Here is an 18370-nt window from a genome sequence, read left to right on the forward strand (position 1 = left end):
GTCAAATGAGCACATCACACACTAAAGTTGCAAATAAAAAAATTTTTAAAGGGGGAATACACAGGAACCATATGGTAAAAGTGATTATTTACAACTCTCTCTCTCTTTAATATGGGTCGCCTATGTTTTGTAAGTCTAGAATTTTAATCTTTATCTTTGCTGAGAATAACTACAGTAATATGCCCACACCATGTTGATTAAAACACCTCTGCTCCATCAGAGCTCTGGTACCCATGTCTTGCTTTCTCTCTCCCTCTCTCTCTCTCCCTCTTTCTCTCTCAGGTGATTTCTTTGGAGCGCAGAGGCTCTCTGAGTTCACTTTCCTGCCTGGGCTTCTAAGACCCACTTGAGAACGCACTCTGTGCCTTCACCCCATCGAGAGGGCGCCTGAGGCCTCCATGAACAGAGCAAGCCCCACGCCAGGGGTTTTATTGGCTTTCTGCATAAACCAAGGAATATCAGCCTCTTTCTCTCTACTTTCTTTTCAGTCAACTCCAGACCACCAGGTTCTGGTCCATTAAAGGACCTCAACACTCTACAAACTTCAAATGAAAAGGCATTCTTCATTTCCTCCCTAGAAAGGCAATTCATAATTATAAGCTTTTACAGAGATCTAAAGAGAGAAGAAAAAATTCAGATTTAAGAGTCTATTTACTACTGTCCTGCTACTGAAGTATAATAAAGATGAATTAATGTTCAGATAACTCCCAAATATGATTTTATTCAAAAGAAGAGGTAGAATGAATAAACTTTTAGAGTTTATTTGAACATTTTATTTTAGTTGTACCATCCTTTTCTTCTCATAGCTACCAGTAAGAGAAGTGAAAAGCCAAATAAAATGCAGTGCTACTGGGGGAAAATAGTTAATATTAAATTCTCACTAAAGTAATGATTAGATCTCCAAGAGTTGGCTGTAAGTTAGAGACAAATCTAAAAAAATACATAAGAAATCAAATATATAAACAGAAAATGAACTGCTCTTTGTACTAATTCCCTAATTAGAAAGAAACCCTCAAATTTGTAGCCAACTATTCAGAAGAAAGCTTACATAGGAAAATAAGAAAGAGATCTGTTAAAACAATGGCTGTAGTTTTGCATATGGTCATGCCTGTTGAATTAACTGGTAGTTCAAATAATCAAATTGCAACTCTGAAATTTTACTGATAAACTTTCAGAACAGTAAGTTCTGGCAAAGAATTATAATTTCAAATAAATTAATAATGCTATTTTCACATTTTTAACCTAAATTTCTCTTTTTTTGTTGATCTTATGAAAGGTTTTACCTTAAAATGGAACGGGATTTAAAATTATATGACAGAGGGCGGTCCTAAGATGGCGGAGGAATAGGACAGGGAGACCACTTTCTCCCCCACCAATTCATCAAAAGAACATTTCAACGCTGAGTAAATTCCACAAAACAACTTCTGAATGCCGGCAGAGGACATCAGGCACCCAGAAAAGCAGCTCATTGTCTTCAAAAAGAGGTAGGAAAAAATATAAAAGACAAAAAAAGAGACAAAAGAGGTAGGGAGGGAGCTCCGTCCCGGGAAGAGAGTCTTAAAAAGAGAGAAGTTTCCAAATACCAGGAAACACTCTCACTGCAGAGTCTGTGGTGAGCCTTGGAAGCACAGAGGGCAACATAACAGGGAGTAAAAATAAATAAATAATTAAACCCCACAGATCACGAGCCCAATGGTAACATCCCCAGCGGAGAAGCAGCGCAGACGCCTGCATCTGCCACTAGCAAGCAGGGGCTGGGCAGGGAGGCGCAGGCTGCATTGCTTTTTAAGGATCAGCCTGAATGCCCCAAGGGTAACCAGAGTGAACTAACCTGGGCTAGCAAACCAGACTGCAGGATAGCTACCAAGCGAAAAGCTCTAACATAAGACACCACCAGGACCGCGCACAGAACAAAGGACAGAACAGAATTAGCCGGCTGCAGACCATTCCCCTCCGGTGACAGGCAGCCAGAGCCGGAAGGGCCGGAAGGGGGCAATCGCAGCCCCAAAGAAACATTAACTTCCAAACTGCAAGCAAGCTTCTTTGCTAACTAAGACTTCTTGGGGTTCTGGACAGTCACCCTCTGCCTAAGAAGGGGCGCCAGTTGTACACCCAGAAAACTGAGCAGCAGGGACAGGAGAGGTGATAAGTCACAGTGACTGCGCTCGCCAAACACCTGAGTTACTCGGACCTGGGAAGGGCACAAAACGCAGGCCCAACCGAGTCTGAGCCTCTGAGGACTACCCGAGTGCCTAAGCCTGAGCAGCTTAGATCTGTGGGTGCATGCAGCCCAGGGCCAGACTCGGACAGTTCCCGGCAGAGCAACGTAAAGCCTGAGCTGTGTGTGCCGTGAGCGCGGGCAGGCCCCATGTGGCTGAGACACTGCAAGCACACGCCAGTGTTACTTGTTTGCAGCGTCCCTCCCTCCCCACATCATGACTGAACAAGTGAGCCTAAAAAAAGTGTCCACCACTGCACCCCTTGTGTCAGAGCGGAAATCAGACACTGAAGAGACCAGCAAACAGAAGAAGCTAAAACAAAGGGAACCGCCTTGGAAGTGACAGGTGCAATAGATTAAAACCCTGTCGTTAGTACCAACTACATAGGAAGGGCCTATAGATCTTGAGAAATATAAGCCGGACCAAGGAACTATCTGAAAATGAACTGACCCCACACTGCCCACAACAACACCAGAGAAAGTCCTAGATATATCTTTACTATTTTTATGATCATTCTTTTTTCTTTTTTAATTTTCATTTTTATAACCTACTATTTCTTTTCAAAAAAAAAGACCCTATTTTTAAAGCAAACTTAATATATATTTATTTTTTATATTAATTCTTGTGACTTTGTTTTCTTCTTCTTCTTCTTTTCCTTAATATTGTATTTTTGAAAATCCAACCTCTACTCTAGATTTTTAATCTTTGCTTTTTGGTATTTGTTATCAATTTTGTACCTTCAAAAGCCAATCTTCAGTACCCATTTTTACTTGAGAGTGAGATTACTGGCGTGATTGCTCTCTTCTCCTTTGGACTCTCCTTTTTCTCCACCAGGTCGCCTCTGTCTCCTCCCTCCCCTTTCTCTCCTCTACCCAACTCTGTGAATCTCTGTGAGTTCCAGACGGTGGAGAACACTTAGGGAACTGATTACTGGCTGGATCTGGCTCCCTCCTTTTCATTCCCCCCTTTTATCCTCCTGGCCACCTCTGTCTCCTTCCTCCCTCTTCTCTTCTTGTGTATGTGTTCTCCGTGAACATCTCTGAGCAGTCCAGACTGTGGAGAGCACATAAGGAAGTGATTACTGGCTAGCTTGCTCTGTCCTCTTTTGATTCCACCTTATCTCAGTCAGGTCACCTCTAACTCCCTCGTCCCTCTTCTCTTCTCCATGTAACTCTGTGAACCTCTCTGGATGTCCCTCAATGTGGAGAAACTTCTCATCTTTAACCTAGATGTTTTATCAACAGTGCTGTATAGAAGGAGAAGTCTTGAGACTACTGTAAAAATAAGACTGAAAGCCAGAAGCAGGAGGCTTAAGTCCAAATCCTGAGAACATCAGAGAACTCCTGACTCCAAGGAACATTAATCGACAGGAGATCATCAAATGCCTCCATACCTACACTGAAACCAAGCACTACCCAAGGGCCAACAAGTTCCAGAGCAAGACATACCACGCAAATTCTCCAGCAACACAGGAACACACCCCTGAGCTTCAATATACAGGCAGCTCAAGTTACTCCAAAACCACTGACATCTCATAACTCATTACTGGACACTTCATTGCACTCCAGAGAGAAGAAATCCAGCTCCACCCACCAGAACACCAACACAAGCTTCCCTAACCAAGAAACCTTGACAAGCCACTGATACAACCCCACCCACAGTGAGGAAACTCCACAATAAAGAGAACTCCACAAACTGCCAGAATACAGAAAGGCCACTCCAAACCCAGCAATATAACCAAGATGAAGAGACAGAGGAATACCCAGCAGGTAAAGGAACAGGATAAACGCCCACCAAACCAAACAAAAGAGGAAGAGATAGGGAATCTATCTGATAAAGAATTCCAAATAATGATAGTGAAAATGATCCAAAATGTTGAAATAAAAATGGAATCACAGATAAATAGCCTGGAGACAAGGATTGAGAAGACGCAAGAAAGGTTTAACAAGGACCTAGAAGAAATAAAAAAGAGTCAATATATAATGAATAATGCAATAAATGAGATCAAAAACACGCTGGAGGCAACAAATAGTAGAATAATGGAGGCAGAAGATAGGATTAGTGAAGTAGAAGATAGAATGGTAGAAATAAATGAATCAGAGAGGAAAAAAGAAAAACGAAGTAAAATAAATGAGGACAATCTCAGAGACCTCCAGGACAATATGAAACGCTCCAACATTCGAAGTATAGGAGTCCCAGAAGAAGAAGACAGAAAGAAAGATCATGAGAAAATCCTTGAGGAGATAATAGTTGAAAACTTCCCTAAAATGGGGAAGGAAATAATCACCCAAGTCCAAGAAACCCAGAGAGTCCCAAATAGGATAAATCCAAGGCAAAACACCCCAAGACACATATTAATCAAATTAACAAAGATCAAACACAAAGAACAGCGAGGGAAAAACAACAAATAACACACAAGGGGATTCCCACAAGGATAACAGCTGATCTTTCAATAGAAACGCTTCAGGCCAGGAGGGAATGGCAGGACATACCTAAAGTGATGAAAGAAAATAACCTACAGCCCATATTACTGTACCCAGCAAGGATCTCATTCAACTATGAAGGAGAAATCAAAAGCTTTACAGACAAGCAAAAGCTGAGAGAATTCAGCACCACCAAACCAGCTCTCCAACAAATGCTAAAGGATATTCTCAGGATAGGAAATACAAAAAGGGTGTATAAACCAGAACCCAAAACAATAAAGTAAATGGCAACGGGATCATACTTATCAATAATTACCTTAAACGTAAATGGGTTGAATGCCCCAACCAAAAGACAAAGACTGGCTGAATGGACACAAAAACAAGACCCCTATATATGCTGTCTACAAGAGACCCACCTCAAACCAAGGGACACGTACAGACTGAAAGTGAAGGGCTGGAAAAAGATATTCCACGCAAATAGAGACCAAAAGAAAGCAGGAGTAGCAATACTCATATCAGATAAAATAGACTTTAAAACAAAGGCTGTGAAAAGAGACAAAGGCCACTACATAATGATCAAAGGATCAATTCAAGAAGAAGATATAACAATTACAAACATATATGCACCCAACATAGGAGCACCGCAACATATAACACAAATGCTAACAAGTATGAAAGGGGAAATTAACAATAACACAATAATATTGGGAGACAGTAATATCCCACTCACACCTATGGATAGATCAACTAAACAGAAAATTAAACAAGAAAACACAAACTTTAAATGATACAATAGACCAGTTAGACCTAATTGATATCTATAGGACATTTCACCCCAATACAATGAATTTCACCTTTTCCTCAAGTGCTCATGGAAACTTCTCCAGGATAGATCACATCCTGTGCCATAAATCTAGCCTTGGTAAATTCAAAAAAATTGAAATCATTCCAAGCATCTTTTCTGACCACAATGCAGTAAGATTAGATCTCAATTACAGGAGAAAAACTATTAAAAATTCCAACATATGGAGGTTGAACAACACACTTCTGAATAACCAACAAATCACAGAAGAAATCAAAAAAGAAATCAAGATATGCATAGAAATGAATGAAAATGAAAACACAAAAACCCAAAACCTGTGGGACACAATAAAAGCAGTGCTAAGGGGAAAGTTCATAGCAATACAGGCATGCCTCAAGAAACAAGAAAAAAGTCAAATAAATAACCTAACTCTACACCTAAAGCAACTAGGAAAGGAAGAAATGGAGAACCCCAGGGTTAGTAGAAGGAAAGAAATCTTAAAAATTAGGGCAGAAATAAATGGAAAAGAAACAAAAGAGACCATAGCAAAAGTCAACAAAGCCAAAAGCTGGTTCTTCGAAAGGATAAATAAAATTGACAAACCGTTAGCCAGACTCATCAAGAAACACGGAGAAAAATCAAATCAATAAAATTAGAAAATGGAGAGATCACAACAGACAACACAGAAATACAAAGCATCATAAGAGACTACTATCAGCAATTATATGCCAATAAAATGGACAACGTGGGAAAAAATGGACAAATTCTTAGAAAAGTATAACTTTCCAAAACTGAACCAGGAAGAAACAGAAAGTCTTAACAGACCCATCACAAGCATGGAAATTGAAACTGTAATCAGAAATCTTCCAGCAAACAAAAGCCCAGGTCCAGACGGCTTCACAGCTGAATTCTACCAAAAATTTAGAGAAGAGCTAACACCTATCCTACTCAAACTCTTCCAGAAAATTGCAGAGGAAGGTAAACTTCCAAACTCATTCTATGAGGCCAACATTACCCCAATACCAAAACCTGACAAAGATGCCACAAAAAAAGAAAACTACAGGCCAATATCACTGATGAAGATACATGCAAAAATCCTTAACAAAATTCTAGCAATCAGAATCCAACAACACATTAAAAAGATCATACACCATGACCAAGTGGCCTTTATCCCAGGGATGCAAGGATTCCTCAGTATCCACAAATCAATCAATGTAATTCACCACATTAATAAATTGAAAAATAAAAGCCATATGATTATTTCAATAGATGCAGAGAAAGCCTTTGACAAAATTCAACATCCGTTTATGATAAAAACTCTCCAGAAAGCAGGAATACAAGGAACATACCTTAACATAATAAAAGTATATATGACAAACCACAGCAAACATTATCCTGAATGGTGGAAAATTGAAAGCAATTCCCCTAAAGCCAGGAAAAAGACAAGGGTGCCCACTTTCACCACTGCTATTCAACATAGTTCTGGAAGTTTTGGCCACAGCAACCAGAGCAGAAAAAGAAAAGGAATCCAAATTGGAAAAGAAGAAGTAAAACTCTCACTGTTTGCAGATGACATGATCCTCTACATAGAAAACCCTAAAGACTCCACCAGAAAATTACTAGAGCTAATCAATGAATATAGTAAAGTTGCAGGATATAAAATCAACACACAGAAATCCCTTGCATGCCTATACACTAATAATGAGAAAGTAGAAAAAGAAATTAAGGAAACAATTCCATTCACCATTGCAACAAAAAGAATAAAATACTTAGGAATATATCTACCTAAAGAAACTAAAGACCTATATATAGAAAACTATAAAACACTGGTGAAAGAAATCAAAGAGGACACTAATAGATGGAGAAATATACCATGTTCATGGATCGGAAGAATCAGTATAGTGAAAATGAGTATACTACCCAAAGCAATCTACAGATTCAATGCAATCCCTATCAAGCTACCAGCGGTTTTTTCACAGAGCTAGAACAAATAATTTCACAATTTGTATGGAAATACAAAAAACCTCGAATAGCCAAAGCAATCTTGAGAAAGAAGAATGGAGGAATCAACCTGCCTGACTTCAGGCTCTACTACAAAGCCACAGTCATCAAGACAGTATGGTACTGGCACAAAGACAGAAATATAGATCAATGGAACAAAATAGAAAGCCCAGAGATAAATCCACACACCTGTGGACACCTTATCTTCGACAAAGGAGGCAAGAATATACAATGGATTAAAGACAATCTCTTTAACAAGTGGTGCTGGGAAAACTGGTCAACCACTTGTAAAAGAATGAAACTAGATCACTTTCTAACACCATTCACAAAAATAAACTCAAAATGGATTGAAGATCTAAACATAAGACCAGAAACTATAAAACTCCTAGAGGAGAACATAGGCAAAACACTCCAACATAAATCACAGCAGGATCCTCTGTGACCCACCTCCCAGAATACTGGAAATAAAAGTAAAAATAAACAAATGGGATCTAATTAAAATTAAAAGCTTCTGCACAACAAAGGAAACTATAAGCAAGGTGAAAAGACAGCCTTCAGAATGGGAGAAAATAGCAAATGAAGCAACTGACAAACAACTAATCTCAAAAATATACAAGCAACTCCTGCAGCTCAATTCCAGAAAAATAAATGACCCAATCAAAAAATGGGCCAAAGAACTAAACAGACATTTCTCCAAAGAAGACATACAGATGGCTAACAAACACGTGAAAAGATGCTTAACATCACTCATTATCAGAGAAATGCAAATCAAAACCACAATGAGGTACCATTTCACGCCAGTCAGAATGGCTGTGATCCAAAAGTCTACAAGCAATAAATGCTGCAGAGAGTGTGGAGAAAAGGGAACCCTCTTACACTGTTGGTGGGAATGCAAACTAGTACAGCCACTATGGAGAACAGTGTGGAAACTGGAAATAGAACTGCCTTATGACCCAGCAATCCCACTACTGGGCATACACACCAAGGAAACCAGAATTGAAAGAGACACATGTACCCAATGTTCATCACAGCACTGTTTATAATAGCCAGGACATGGAAGCAACCTAGATGTCCATCAGCAGATGAATGGATAAGAAAGCTGTGGTACATATACACAATGGAGTATTACTCAGCCATTAAAAAGAATACATTTGAATCAGTTCTAATGAGGTGGATGAAACTGGAGCCGATTATACAGAGTAAAGAAAGAAAAACACCAATACAGTATACTAACACATATATATGGAATTTAGAAAGATGGTAACGATAACCCTGTGTGCAAGGCAGCAAGAGACACAGATGTATAGAACAGTCTTTTGGACTCTGTGGGAGAGGGTGAGGGTGGGATGATTTGGGAGAATGGCATTGAAACATGTATAATATCATATAAGAAACGAATCACCAGTCTAGGTTTGATGCAGGATACAGGATGCTTGGGGCTGGTGCACTGGGATGACCCAGAGAGATGGTATGAGGGAGGTGGGAGGGGGGTTCAGGATTGGGAACTCATGTACGCCCGTGGCAGATTCATGTTGATGTATGGCAAAACCAATATAGTATTGTAAAGTAAAATAAAAATAAATAAAAGAAAAAATAAATAAAATAAAATTATATGACAAAGAAGCCACTTTATATATCTCGTTTTAAAGAAATAAAAGTATGGAAAATGAAATTTGGAATTCTTGCAGCACATTTTATATCTAAGCAAGTAAAAAAAAAAAAGAAAAAGAAAAAACTGACATAGTTAAATGTGCCATTCATTTATAGCAGCCTGCAATGTTTTACTAGAAAAATTAAGTAGCAAATATGATTTGTTAAATTAGATTTGTCTCAGCCCAAAAGTACCCAACTGGCACTAGGCAAATGTTAAGAAATCTGTTTTTAAAGTGCCAAAATACTGAAAAGGAACTTAAAATCAATTTTGGGGGGCACATCAACCCTATGGTACATATCTGCTCAGGCTTCCTTATGTGATACACACTAAAGAAGACCAGCAGAGCTTATGGTTCATCTCCTGAAAACAGATAAGCAACCAAATCAATTTTTAAAGATCTATTAACTTAGAATCATTTTACTTTAATTCAATCAAAATGTACTTCTCTTTTTAATTTAAGTGGCTGACTTATTTTTTGTTGCTTAATAAGGAACTGTCCACAGGGATCCCCAAAATAGTTCATTTTACCCGCAAAAGTAACATCAACCAACTCCACATTGGTCTAACATGATAGTATCAAAGTACATTATAATGTCTTTGGCTGAATAGTTCAACTAGTACTACTGAATTTTTGCATGAATTACTACAACTATATATTACTTGTACAAATGAAATAAAAACAGTTTTCCTTAATAAGACTCTGAGTTCTCTAAAAATTCAAGTTCTTAAAATGAATTCAAATTTGATCATTTTCTCTATTGCTTTAAAATATCTTTAATAAAACATATTCACAGTGTTATAGCTGTATCTTTAAAACATATTCAGTTTGCTACATTTATTCCCATCAAAATGAGCTACTCTGAATATGCAATATAACAGGACTCATTATCTCAAACTGTTTAGGCACATGTATCCTGTTCCTGGCTATAACAAAAAATAAAAACATTAATAACTAACAGAATGATAGATGTTGATATATAACATCACTGAAAAGGAAAAGTAGAAAAACATAAATGAATTTGTAAAAACATGATTTTTATAAATGTTTGTAATATACAAGATTACTGTCATGGGATTTCTAAAGCAACTTACAAAAGTAAATTCTATCACATGAAGAAACCTAGAGGTAAAGACATCATTTCCAAACAAAACAATGCTTTTTATCTTATATCCTGAGTGGGTTTTTACTACCATCTAGTGTTATACCTTAAGAAATACTTTCCTATAAAAATTAAAAGTTACAAAAGACATTTTATAATATCACTCAAAAATTATTAGAAGACTTAATTAAATGTTAAAAAAAAAACAGAATGGAAAACAGCTATTTTTTTTAAAGATGTTTTATGTAAGAAAAGAGTTTCATGACTCTTAAAATTTGTCATATTACCAATTATATAATTTAGTGATGTTCTACATCAAATCTTGACCAGGGCTATGAACACAGTCTGCTTCAAAAGACAAGCTAGTTAGCACACGGATTCAGCTCATAAAATTTAACCAATGCACTCAGAAAGCCAGATAATTATACCATAAAATGACTCTCAACACCCTCTCCAAGCAGGTCTACGAAAGAAATTTCTCACCCCGTGATGCCTTAAATTCATTGCTAGTATATTAAGTTCCATAAAGAAAGCAAGGCAGAATAAGGTTATGTTTCGTAGAAGCATATTGTTTGCTACTGAATGTCTTCCTTGAACTTACCCAGTAGCAGGTCATCATGAAACAAACCTCAAAGTATAAAAATACCAAAAAGCTGAAAAAGACAAAGATGAAGCCAGGGGTACACATTCTCTTAGTGGATACAGAGACTTTCTCTTTGGTTAGACCATTTTACTGTGCTAGAAGTTCCTTTCTCAGTTTACGGAATCTAAAGGTGAATTAGAGATGATTTAAGCTGCTCTTAGTAAATTAACAATTTAGAAATTCTGTGGGTTTTGTTTCAGCATGGTTTTACCTACAATTTTTATTACACAAGATTCTATTAAGTTTTATGGCATTAATCATGCTGGTTTTTTAAACAAAAACATTGTTCTCCTGACATATACAAATAGATTATGGACCATACCTTTTTAATCTTTCCCATACAAATATAAATAATGATCAACTTTTGATACTGAATGTAATAAGATCATCCTGAATGCATCATGTCTACAATTACTCACTTGAAATGACCTTTCCATTGTGATTGCAAAGTAGTATTCTCTCCTGGGATATCTTCGTTCACAAACCAATACTTGATTGCATATCCTGCCCTTTTCTCCTGTTTGCTTGGTAAACAACTTTTTCCCAATCATTTGTGAGGAAACAGCTTTTGCTTCTTCTGGACTAAAATAAGAAAAAGAACTCAAACTCTTTTCTCTTCCAAGTGAGGTAAATATAAGCACATGACAGCCAAAACCTTATCTCACCTACTACTTAAATCTCAGTATTTTTATCAATTCAATAGGGGATCTTTTATAATATTCATTATTTCTTTAATAGCGATGATTTTAAAAAAAACTTACGAGAAAACTATCTTCACTCCACCTTTGAGGCCACTTTCAAATGTTCCTTTTCCTCTGCCACCAGCCAAAACTTGCGCCTTTATCACAACATCTTTTGAACCTAGAAGAAAAACACTTCTGTTAGATACGAAGCATGGAGCAGCACACAACACGCAATACTTTGCTATTAAACATACACATTTAGCAACATTACTAAACATGGTAAATTTAAGATCCATTCACTCACAATGTAGAAAAACGAGGCACTCCGTATACATAGATTTTCTAGATTAGGACACTAAAATATTCACCACCTAAAGATTACTTTGCCAACTAAGGTCCGTCTAGTCAAGGCTATGGTTTTTCCTGTGGTCATGTATGGATGTGAGAGTTGGACCTGTGAAGAAGGCTGAGCGCCCAAGAATTGATGCGTTTGAACTGTGGTGTTGGAGAAGACTCTTGAGGGTCCCTTGGACTGCAAGGAGATCCAACCAATTCATTCTGAAGGAGATCAACCCTGGGATTTCTTTGGAAGGAATCATGCTAAAGCTGAAACTCTAGTACTTTGGACACCTCATGCGAAGAGTTGACTCATTGGAAAAGACTCTGATGCTGGGAGAGACTGGGGGCAGGAGGAGAAGGGGACGACCGAGGATGAGATGGCTGGATGGCATCACAGACTCGATGGACGTGAGTCTGGGTGAACTCCGGGAGATGGTGATGGACAGGGAGGCCTGGTGTGCTGCGATTCATGGGGTAGCAAAGAGTCGGACACGACTGAGCGACTGAACTGAACTGAAAGATTCACAAATTTAAAAAAATCAGCCACTCATATTAAACCATTTCTTAAGCATACTGAGAACAAGTTTACCTTTATCTGGTACTTTAAATATTAATTACTCTGCTGCTGCTGCTGCTGCTGCTGCTGCTAAGTCACTTCAGCCGTGCCCGACTCTGTGCGACCCCATAGATGGCTCTACAAAGTACTAAATTTACAAAATTGAGAGTCAAATACCTTCCTAACAGTTTGCTCCGTCTACTGATATGTAAACTTGCTATCCTATGAAAATTTGAGGTATAAATGCTGCTTTGAGTAGAAATGTACCATGACTTTGAGGGAAAGTTCCACTACTGATAACAGCTCACACCATCCCACTGACACTCTCCAGCTGTACTGTTGTGAGGGGGATGATAGGAATTAAGGCATGTTAATCCAAAGATTCCAGAATGTTATGCTTCCAAGTCTTTAAGACATTTTTTCAGAAAATAATCTGAATTTTTCTTCTTTAACAGGTAAACTGATCTCTTTTCCTTTCTTTTCTAACATGATGAAGAAAATTATCAAACTAGCTGTTTAGCTTAGGTACTACTCTTCATGATCCAGAGCAACACTTTTTAGAGGTGCATTCTGTCTCCCGAGACAGGCAGAATTTCAGAGCCTCCTCATTTTGCTTCTCATAGTATTTGCCCATACTCAGGTGGTGTCGTGTTACCGCCTGAATCCACAGAATCCACTTGCCAGTGCAGAAGACAAGGGTTTGATCCCTGGATGGGGAAGAGCCCCTGAAGGAGGAAATGGCAACCACTACAGTATTCTCGCCTGGAAAAATCCATGGACAGAGGAAGCCGGTGCGCTACAGTCCATAGGGTCTCAAAGTCAGTCATGACTGAGCACAGATGCGTGCTCAGTTACACTGTTACAGCAGTGTAACACCACTATTACATTACGAAAAACAATTAACCTTTGAGGTCAGGATTAAGGACATTGTCATCTTATTTGTTGTATCCTCAGCACAAAGACGTCCCCGGGATGTAAAGACCACTCCATAAATGTGTATCTAAACAGGCTAAAGATGGGAATTCTACCACCAGGAAAAGCCAGTCTCTAACATGCATATACCAAGCCAAATGAGAGGGAACCCTCACCTGATCAAGGAGGTAACAAATACAGATTGTGATCAAATAAGAAATGATCAAAAGTTTACACTGGAACAATTATTACAAAATGTTTAGACTTCCCTGGTAGCTCAGCTGGTAAAGAATCCACCTGCAATGCGGGAGACCCCAGTTCAATTCCTGGGTCAGCAAGTTCCCCTAGAGAAGGGAACGGCTACTCACTCCAGTATTCTCAGGGTTCCCTGGTGGCTCAGTTGGTAAAGAATCCGCCTGCAATGTGGGAGACCTAGGTTCGATCCCTAGGTTGGGAAGATCCCCTGGAGAAGGGAACAGCTACCCACGCCAGTATTCTGGCCTGGAGAATTCCATGGTCTGTATAGTCCGTGGGATCGCAAAGAGTCAGACACGACTGAGCAACTTTCACTAATGATATGAATCTGTTCACACTGGAAATGTACACAAGTCAGAAGACAACTCTGTGAGTCAGTCCAGGCAGTGTTTTTTAAAAAAGTCCTTTCTCACACTCCACTATCCATTCAGTCAGGAAACCATACTAGTTCCACCTTCAAAATATATCCAGTCTCTTGACAACTTGTCATCACCTCCAGTTTCGGCCCTGATCCCAGCCACCATGACATCTCACCTAGATTACCCTCATCCCCAAGAGGATATTCTTGGCAGCAGCCAACGTGAGCATGAAACTCCTCTACCTAAAACCTTGCAGTGATTGCCCACTTCCCCACGAGTTACAGGCAGAGTCCCTACAATGGCCTCAAGGCTCCGTATAATCCCCCAGAATCCCTGCCCCTTATCACCTCCTCCTCACTGTTCACACCCCAGCTACTCTAGTCTCTCTAGTCCTGGGCATGTTCCTGTCTTCCTTCAGGATCTGGCTCCCAGCAACCTCTCTCCCTGGAATACTCTGCATACAGGTATCCATTTAGGAAAGGTACCCATTCCTTTTCAGTTTTTCTTTAAGTCTAAATTGTCCGTGAGGTTCACCCTGATCACTCTACTTAACACTGCAACTGCCCACCGTGACCAGTCCGCCTTACCCTGCTCTTTTTTTTTATAGAATTCATTGCCTTCAAACATAATTTTCTCATGTCTATCATTTTTGTTTTGCTCCCCAACTAGAATGTAGACTCCAGAAGGGCAGAATCTTGTTCAGTGATATTTACAAGGTCCTGGGAGAGTTCCTAGTACACAATATATTCTGAATGATGAATAAAAGAACATTTACAAACCAAGAGAATTCTTATGAATCCAGATTTTCCACTGCTCTTGAAAAATCTGAATTGGAAATCTTGGGCCCTACAACCAGAAATGACTAAAAGTGTTTTGTTTACACAAGACATTATTTCAATTTGCCACAGTCCCCACCATTCCCAAACTAATTTTAGATAAAGATTAGAGAAAGTTTAGAAATTTCCTTAAAACTGACAATAATTTCCTTACTGAGGAAACAACAGGTAGCCTCAGGGACTACGGCAAATTAGAGTACATGCCCAAATTATTGATAAAAGCAGCAGCCACCAGTCATTTTACCTGTTTCTGGTTACCTGTCGAGTCAGTTTTCCAGTACTTAAATATTCATTTAAATCCAAAGAGGATATCTGTAATCCAAACAGTATAAATGTAATATAAAAATGGACAACAGTTAAACTGGTGCTTTGCTGGGCTAAATTCAAACATTCCTATTCATCAAGCTGGGAACTTAACATACTGATCTATTTAAGTAAGAGTAATGAAGTTCTATTTCTTCAAAAACATTTTACAAAACAGAAAGCTCTTCCCCCAAAGTATCAATTTTCTTTTTCTTAGGAAAATAAACTCCTTAAGGGCACAAAAGATTCTTCAAAAGTTCCTTCTAAAAAAGTCCTTCACAACAAAAGAAGAGCAAAAAAAAAAAAAAAACCACAAGTAATGACATACAATCTCATCAGCTAGCAAAACAGGGAGTATTAGAAGATAAATCTGAGGACAAATGATTGAAAGAAGATTTTATTCAATTCCATTAATTCAATCAACAGTATATGAGATACTGTGCTAGAGTTCTTGATACAACAATGAGCAGAGAGCTCAGTCTTACTGGATTTGGCCCTTTCTCTAGTCAGACAAGAGCAAAATTTGTGGGTCTCAAGATTATTTTTAAAGTATATTCACCATCCCTCCTAGCTTTTGACACTGACATTGACAAGTCGCTCAGTCGTGTCCAACTCTTTGCAGCGCTATGGACTGTAGCCTACCAGGCTCCTCTGTCCATGGGATTTTCCAGGCGAGTACTGGAGTGGGTTGCCATTTCCTTCTCCAGTGGATCTTCCTGACCCAGGGATCGAACCTGGGTCTCCCGCATTGTAGGCAGACACTTTACCTGAGCCACGAAGGAATCTAGTCATTCACAAACGTTGTTAAGCACTCCTCATACACAGTCATCTAATAGACATCAGTAAAAAGAAAAGGAGGCAAAGTCCTGTTGTATGCCAAAAGAAATCTGCCTCCAGGCTGACATTCACTAATCGGCACCCTCTGCATGTTTATTTAACCAGAGAGAAATTCTATCTCAACTATACTAGAATCCAAACTATATTTCTACAATCAACAGGGAAATCATAAGAATTCTACCAAATGTCTTAGTAAAATCATGTTTTCTTAAAGCAGTAACTGTAAGAAGGAGATGGGAACCTGCTCTTAGAACTGACCCCAAATTATAACTATTTCATTTCTCTGTGTTTAACAACCCTTTGATAATCCATTCCAGAAATGCCTGCATTATGTTCCAGCTTATCATCCTTCATTGTGTGGACTCCTATGAGTCTTAAAATTAGATTTCTTTCCAACCATTCTCCTATCCCTAACTTCAATTATTCACAATAGGTAAAACTTGCCCCTAGGGCAGTATTTTCAAACTTTTATCACATCATGACATGCCAGAAAATGACAGAATTTGTAGGGAATACTGGGGAAAGAGGTCAGAGCTCTTTTGAAAGCAGTTACCAGCTACAGGGCTCAGTGGCCCCAGGCCTCATGCTAACCAAACTTCTCTTGCCACCCACAGAACTGAAGGGAAGCAATACTCTGTCACATCTGTAACACATTTTTGCCCTAGTTTATCAGTTGGTAAGGTAAGACTTAAAAAAAAAATGGGAATTAACATTTTATGAATTTTGGAGTAACTGAGAAGCAAAAATTGGCCAAAATCGGCACTGAAAATTGCTAGCTAGATGGAAAGAATCAGGTGCATTTCTAGCACACCTCATAACACAACTTGTACAATTATATCCCGTAATTGGTATCTTCTGATATTAATGACTCACCACAAAAAACAAAATTGTTTCAACATTCTTAAAGTAGTTATGAACTGCATCTTTTAAAATGTAGTTTCTGATCCTTTAGATTTAAACATCCTATTTATCACTAATCCCGCTCCTTACGACAATCATCATTTGCAGCCTTCTTTGACAAAAGCACACTTTCTAGATAAACATGATGCCTTCTGTTCCAAGGGCCTCAAAATCAGAGCTGCTTATCTGCTCCGTACTACTTCCAAGTCCTGGATCCAGAGAACTTGCCAGAAATTTCACAGCTATAATATATCCTACATATTAACTATCCTTTCTTTCACAGCTAGAAATCATTCAAGATTTTTACAGTGAGTAAATAAATCAAGAGACTGGCATCTGAATAAATCCTGCTTGTTTTATGAAAAAGTTTGTACACAAATTTTTTTTTTGGACAACACAGTGAAATTTGACTAAATGAAAAAATACACGGAAAACTACGAAAACCAATTATAATAATTTGGAAGCAGAAAAAAGAAACACTAACTTTAACTGACTTCATTAAATCTGGCCCTTTTATCACATAAAGTGTATGGAAAACACTTTATGTCTTCAGCTTTATGAAGGAAAGAACTAGTAAACAAAAAATGAATCACTCAAAAAATTAACAAAATTAAAAGAACAAAGTCAAATGTCTGAAATTCATCCTTAAGTACAGAAGGGTAGAATAAGAAAAACTTTTGCTTCCTAGTTATCTGGGTCTTCTTTAGAAATTAACATTTAGGTCACATATCTAAGACTGAATCTCAAGAGGATAGATATTAAAAAGTGCCTTTGCAAGAAATACTACAGAATTATAATCATGAGTTTTCTTTAAGCCGTGACCCTTAAAAGCCCCTAATATACATGATGTTTTAAAGGTTAAAATGAGGTACATCTTTTACCATGGACAAGTTCAAACTGCACATTACCATTAATTAACAAAAATTTCACCAAAATTAGTATGAATTTACATCAGACTTTTACTGAACAGAAAGAAGTTTTCCTGTAATCTGAATAAAAAGAATTGTTTTTCTGATTAAGAATAAACAAAACTGTAAATTAAAAATCGTACTTCCAAGACAAGAAAATCCAGAGTGCCCCATTCAAAAACATATCATATGATATATGACAACCTTCTAATCTTCTACATGCTTTCACTTTTGAAACAAAAACCCATCCTAGAAACCAGTAAGTACAAATAGAGATGAAAACTTTTACAATTTTCAACAGTTTAAAATGTTTCACATCTTTCCTAAAAAAAATAATAAAAGCAAAGTCTTCACCAAAACACATTTAAAAGCATATTAATCAAATGTACATACAAGAGAGATTATGATAATTATTAATACATAAGTTGGTGTGATTTTAAATACTACTAAAAAGAAAATGCAGTGTATAGCTAGTACATTACTCATTAACATGTTCTCTTATTAGATCCTTAAAAATAAAAGTGAAGCACTTTCCAAACTCCAAATTTATTTTTTAATTGAGATTAACATAAATTCAAATTAATCAAAGCTATTAAGGTTTCTATTATCAATAAAAGAATCTAATAAACATGGGCAACTA

At 37.8% G+C, this 18370-nt stretch overlaps 1 protein-coding gene across 2 annotated transcripts in view; it reads right to left on the bottom strand.

Moving 5' to 3' along the window:
- SUCLA2 (succinate-CoA ligase ADP-forming subunit beta) overlaps positions 1–18370 on the bottom strand; it is a 58404-nt gene that overhangs the window by 31251 nt on the left and 8783 nt on the right. Inside the window, exons 3-4 of one of the 2 annotated variants that reach the window (XM_052649992.1) lie at positions 11604–11694; positions 11262–11424 (exon numbers count right to left, since the gene is read on the bottom strand). In XM_052649992.1, coding sequence (XP_052505952.1) covers positions 11262–11424; positions 11604–11694 — 254 coding nt within the window. Of the gene's footprint in view, positions 1–11261; positions 11425–11603; positions 11704–18370 lie in introns of both variants that reach the window. The other variant, XM_052649991.1, reaches the window with a different exon arrangement.

Source organism: Budorcas taxicolor, chromosome 12 (assembly GCF_023091745.1).
Source record: "Budorcas taxicolor isolate Tak-1 chromosome 12, Takin1.1, whole genome shotgun sequence".
Classification (NCBI taxonomy): domain Eukaryota; kingdom Metazoa; phylum Chordata; class Mammalia; order Artiodactyla; family Bovidae; genus Budorcas; species Budorcas taxicolor.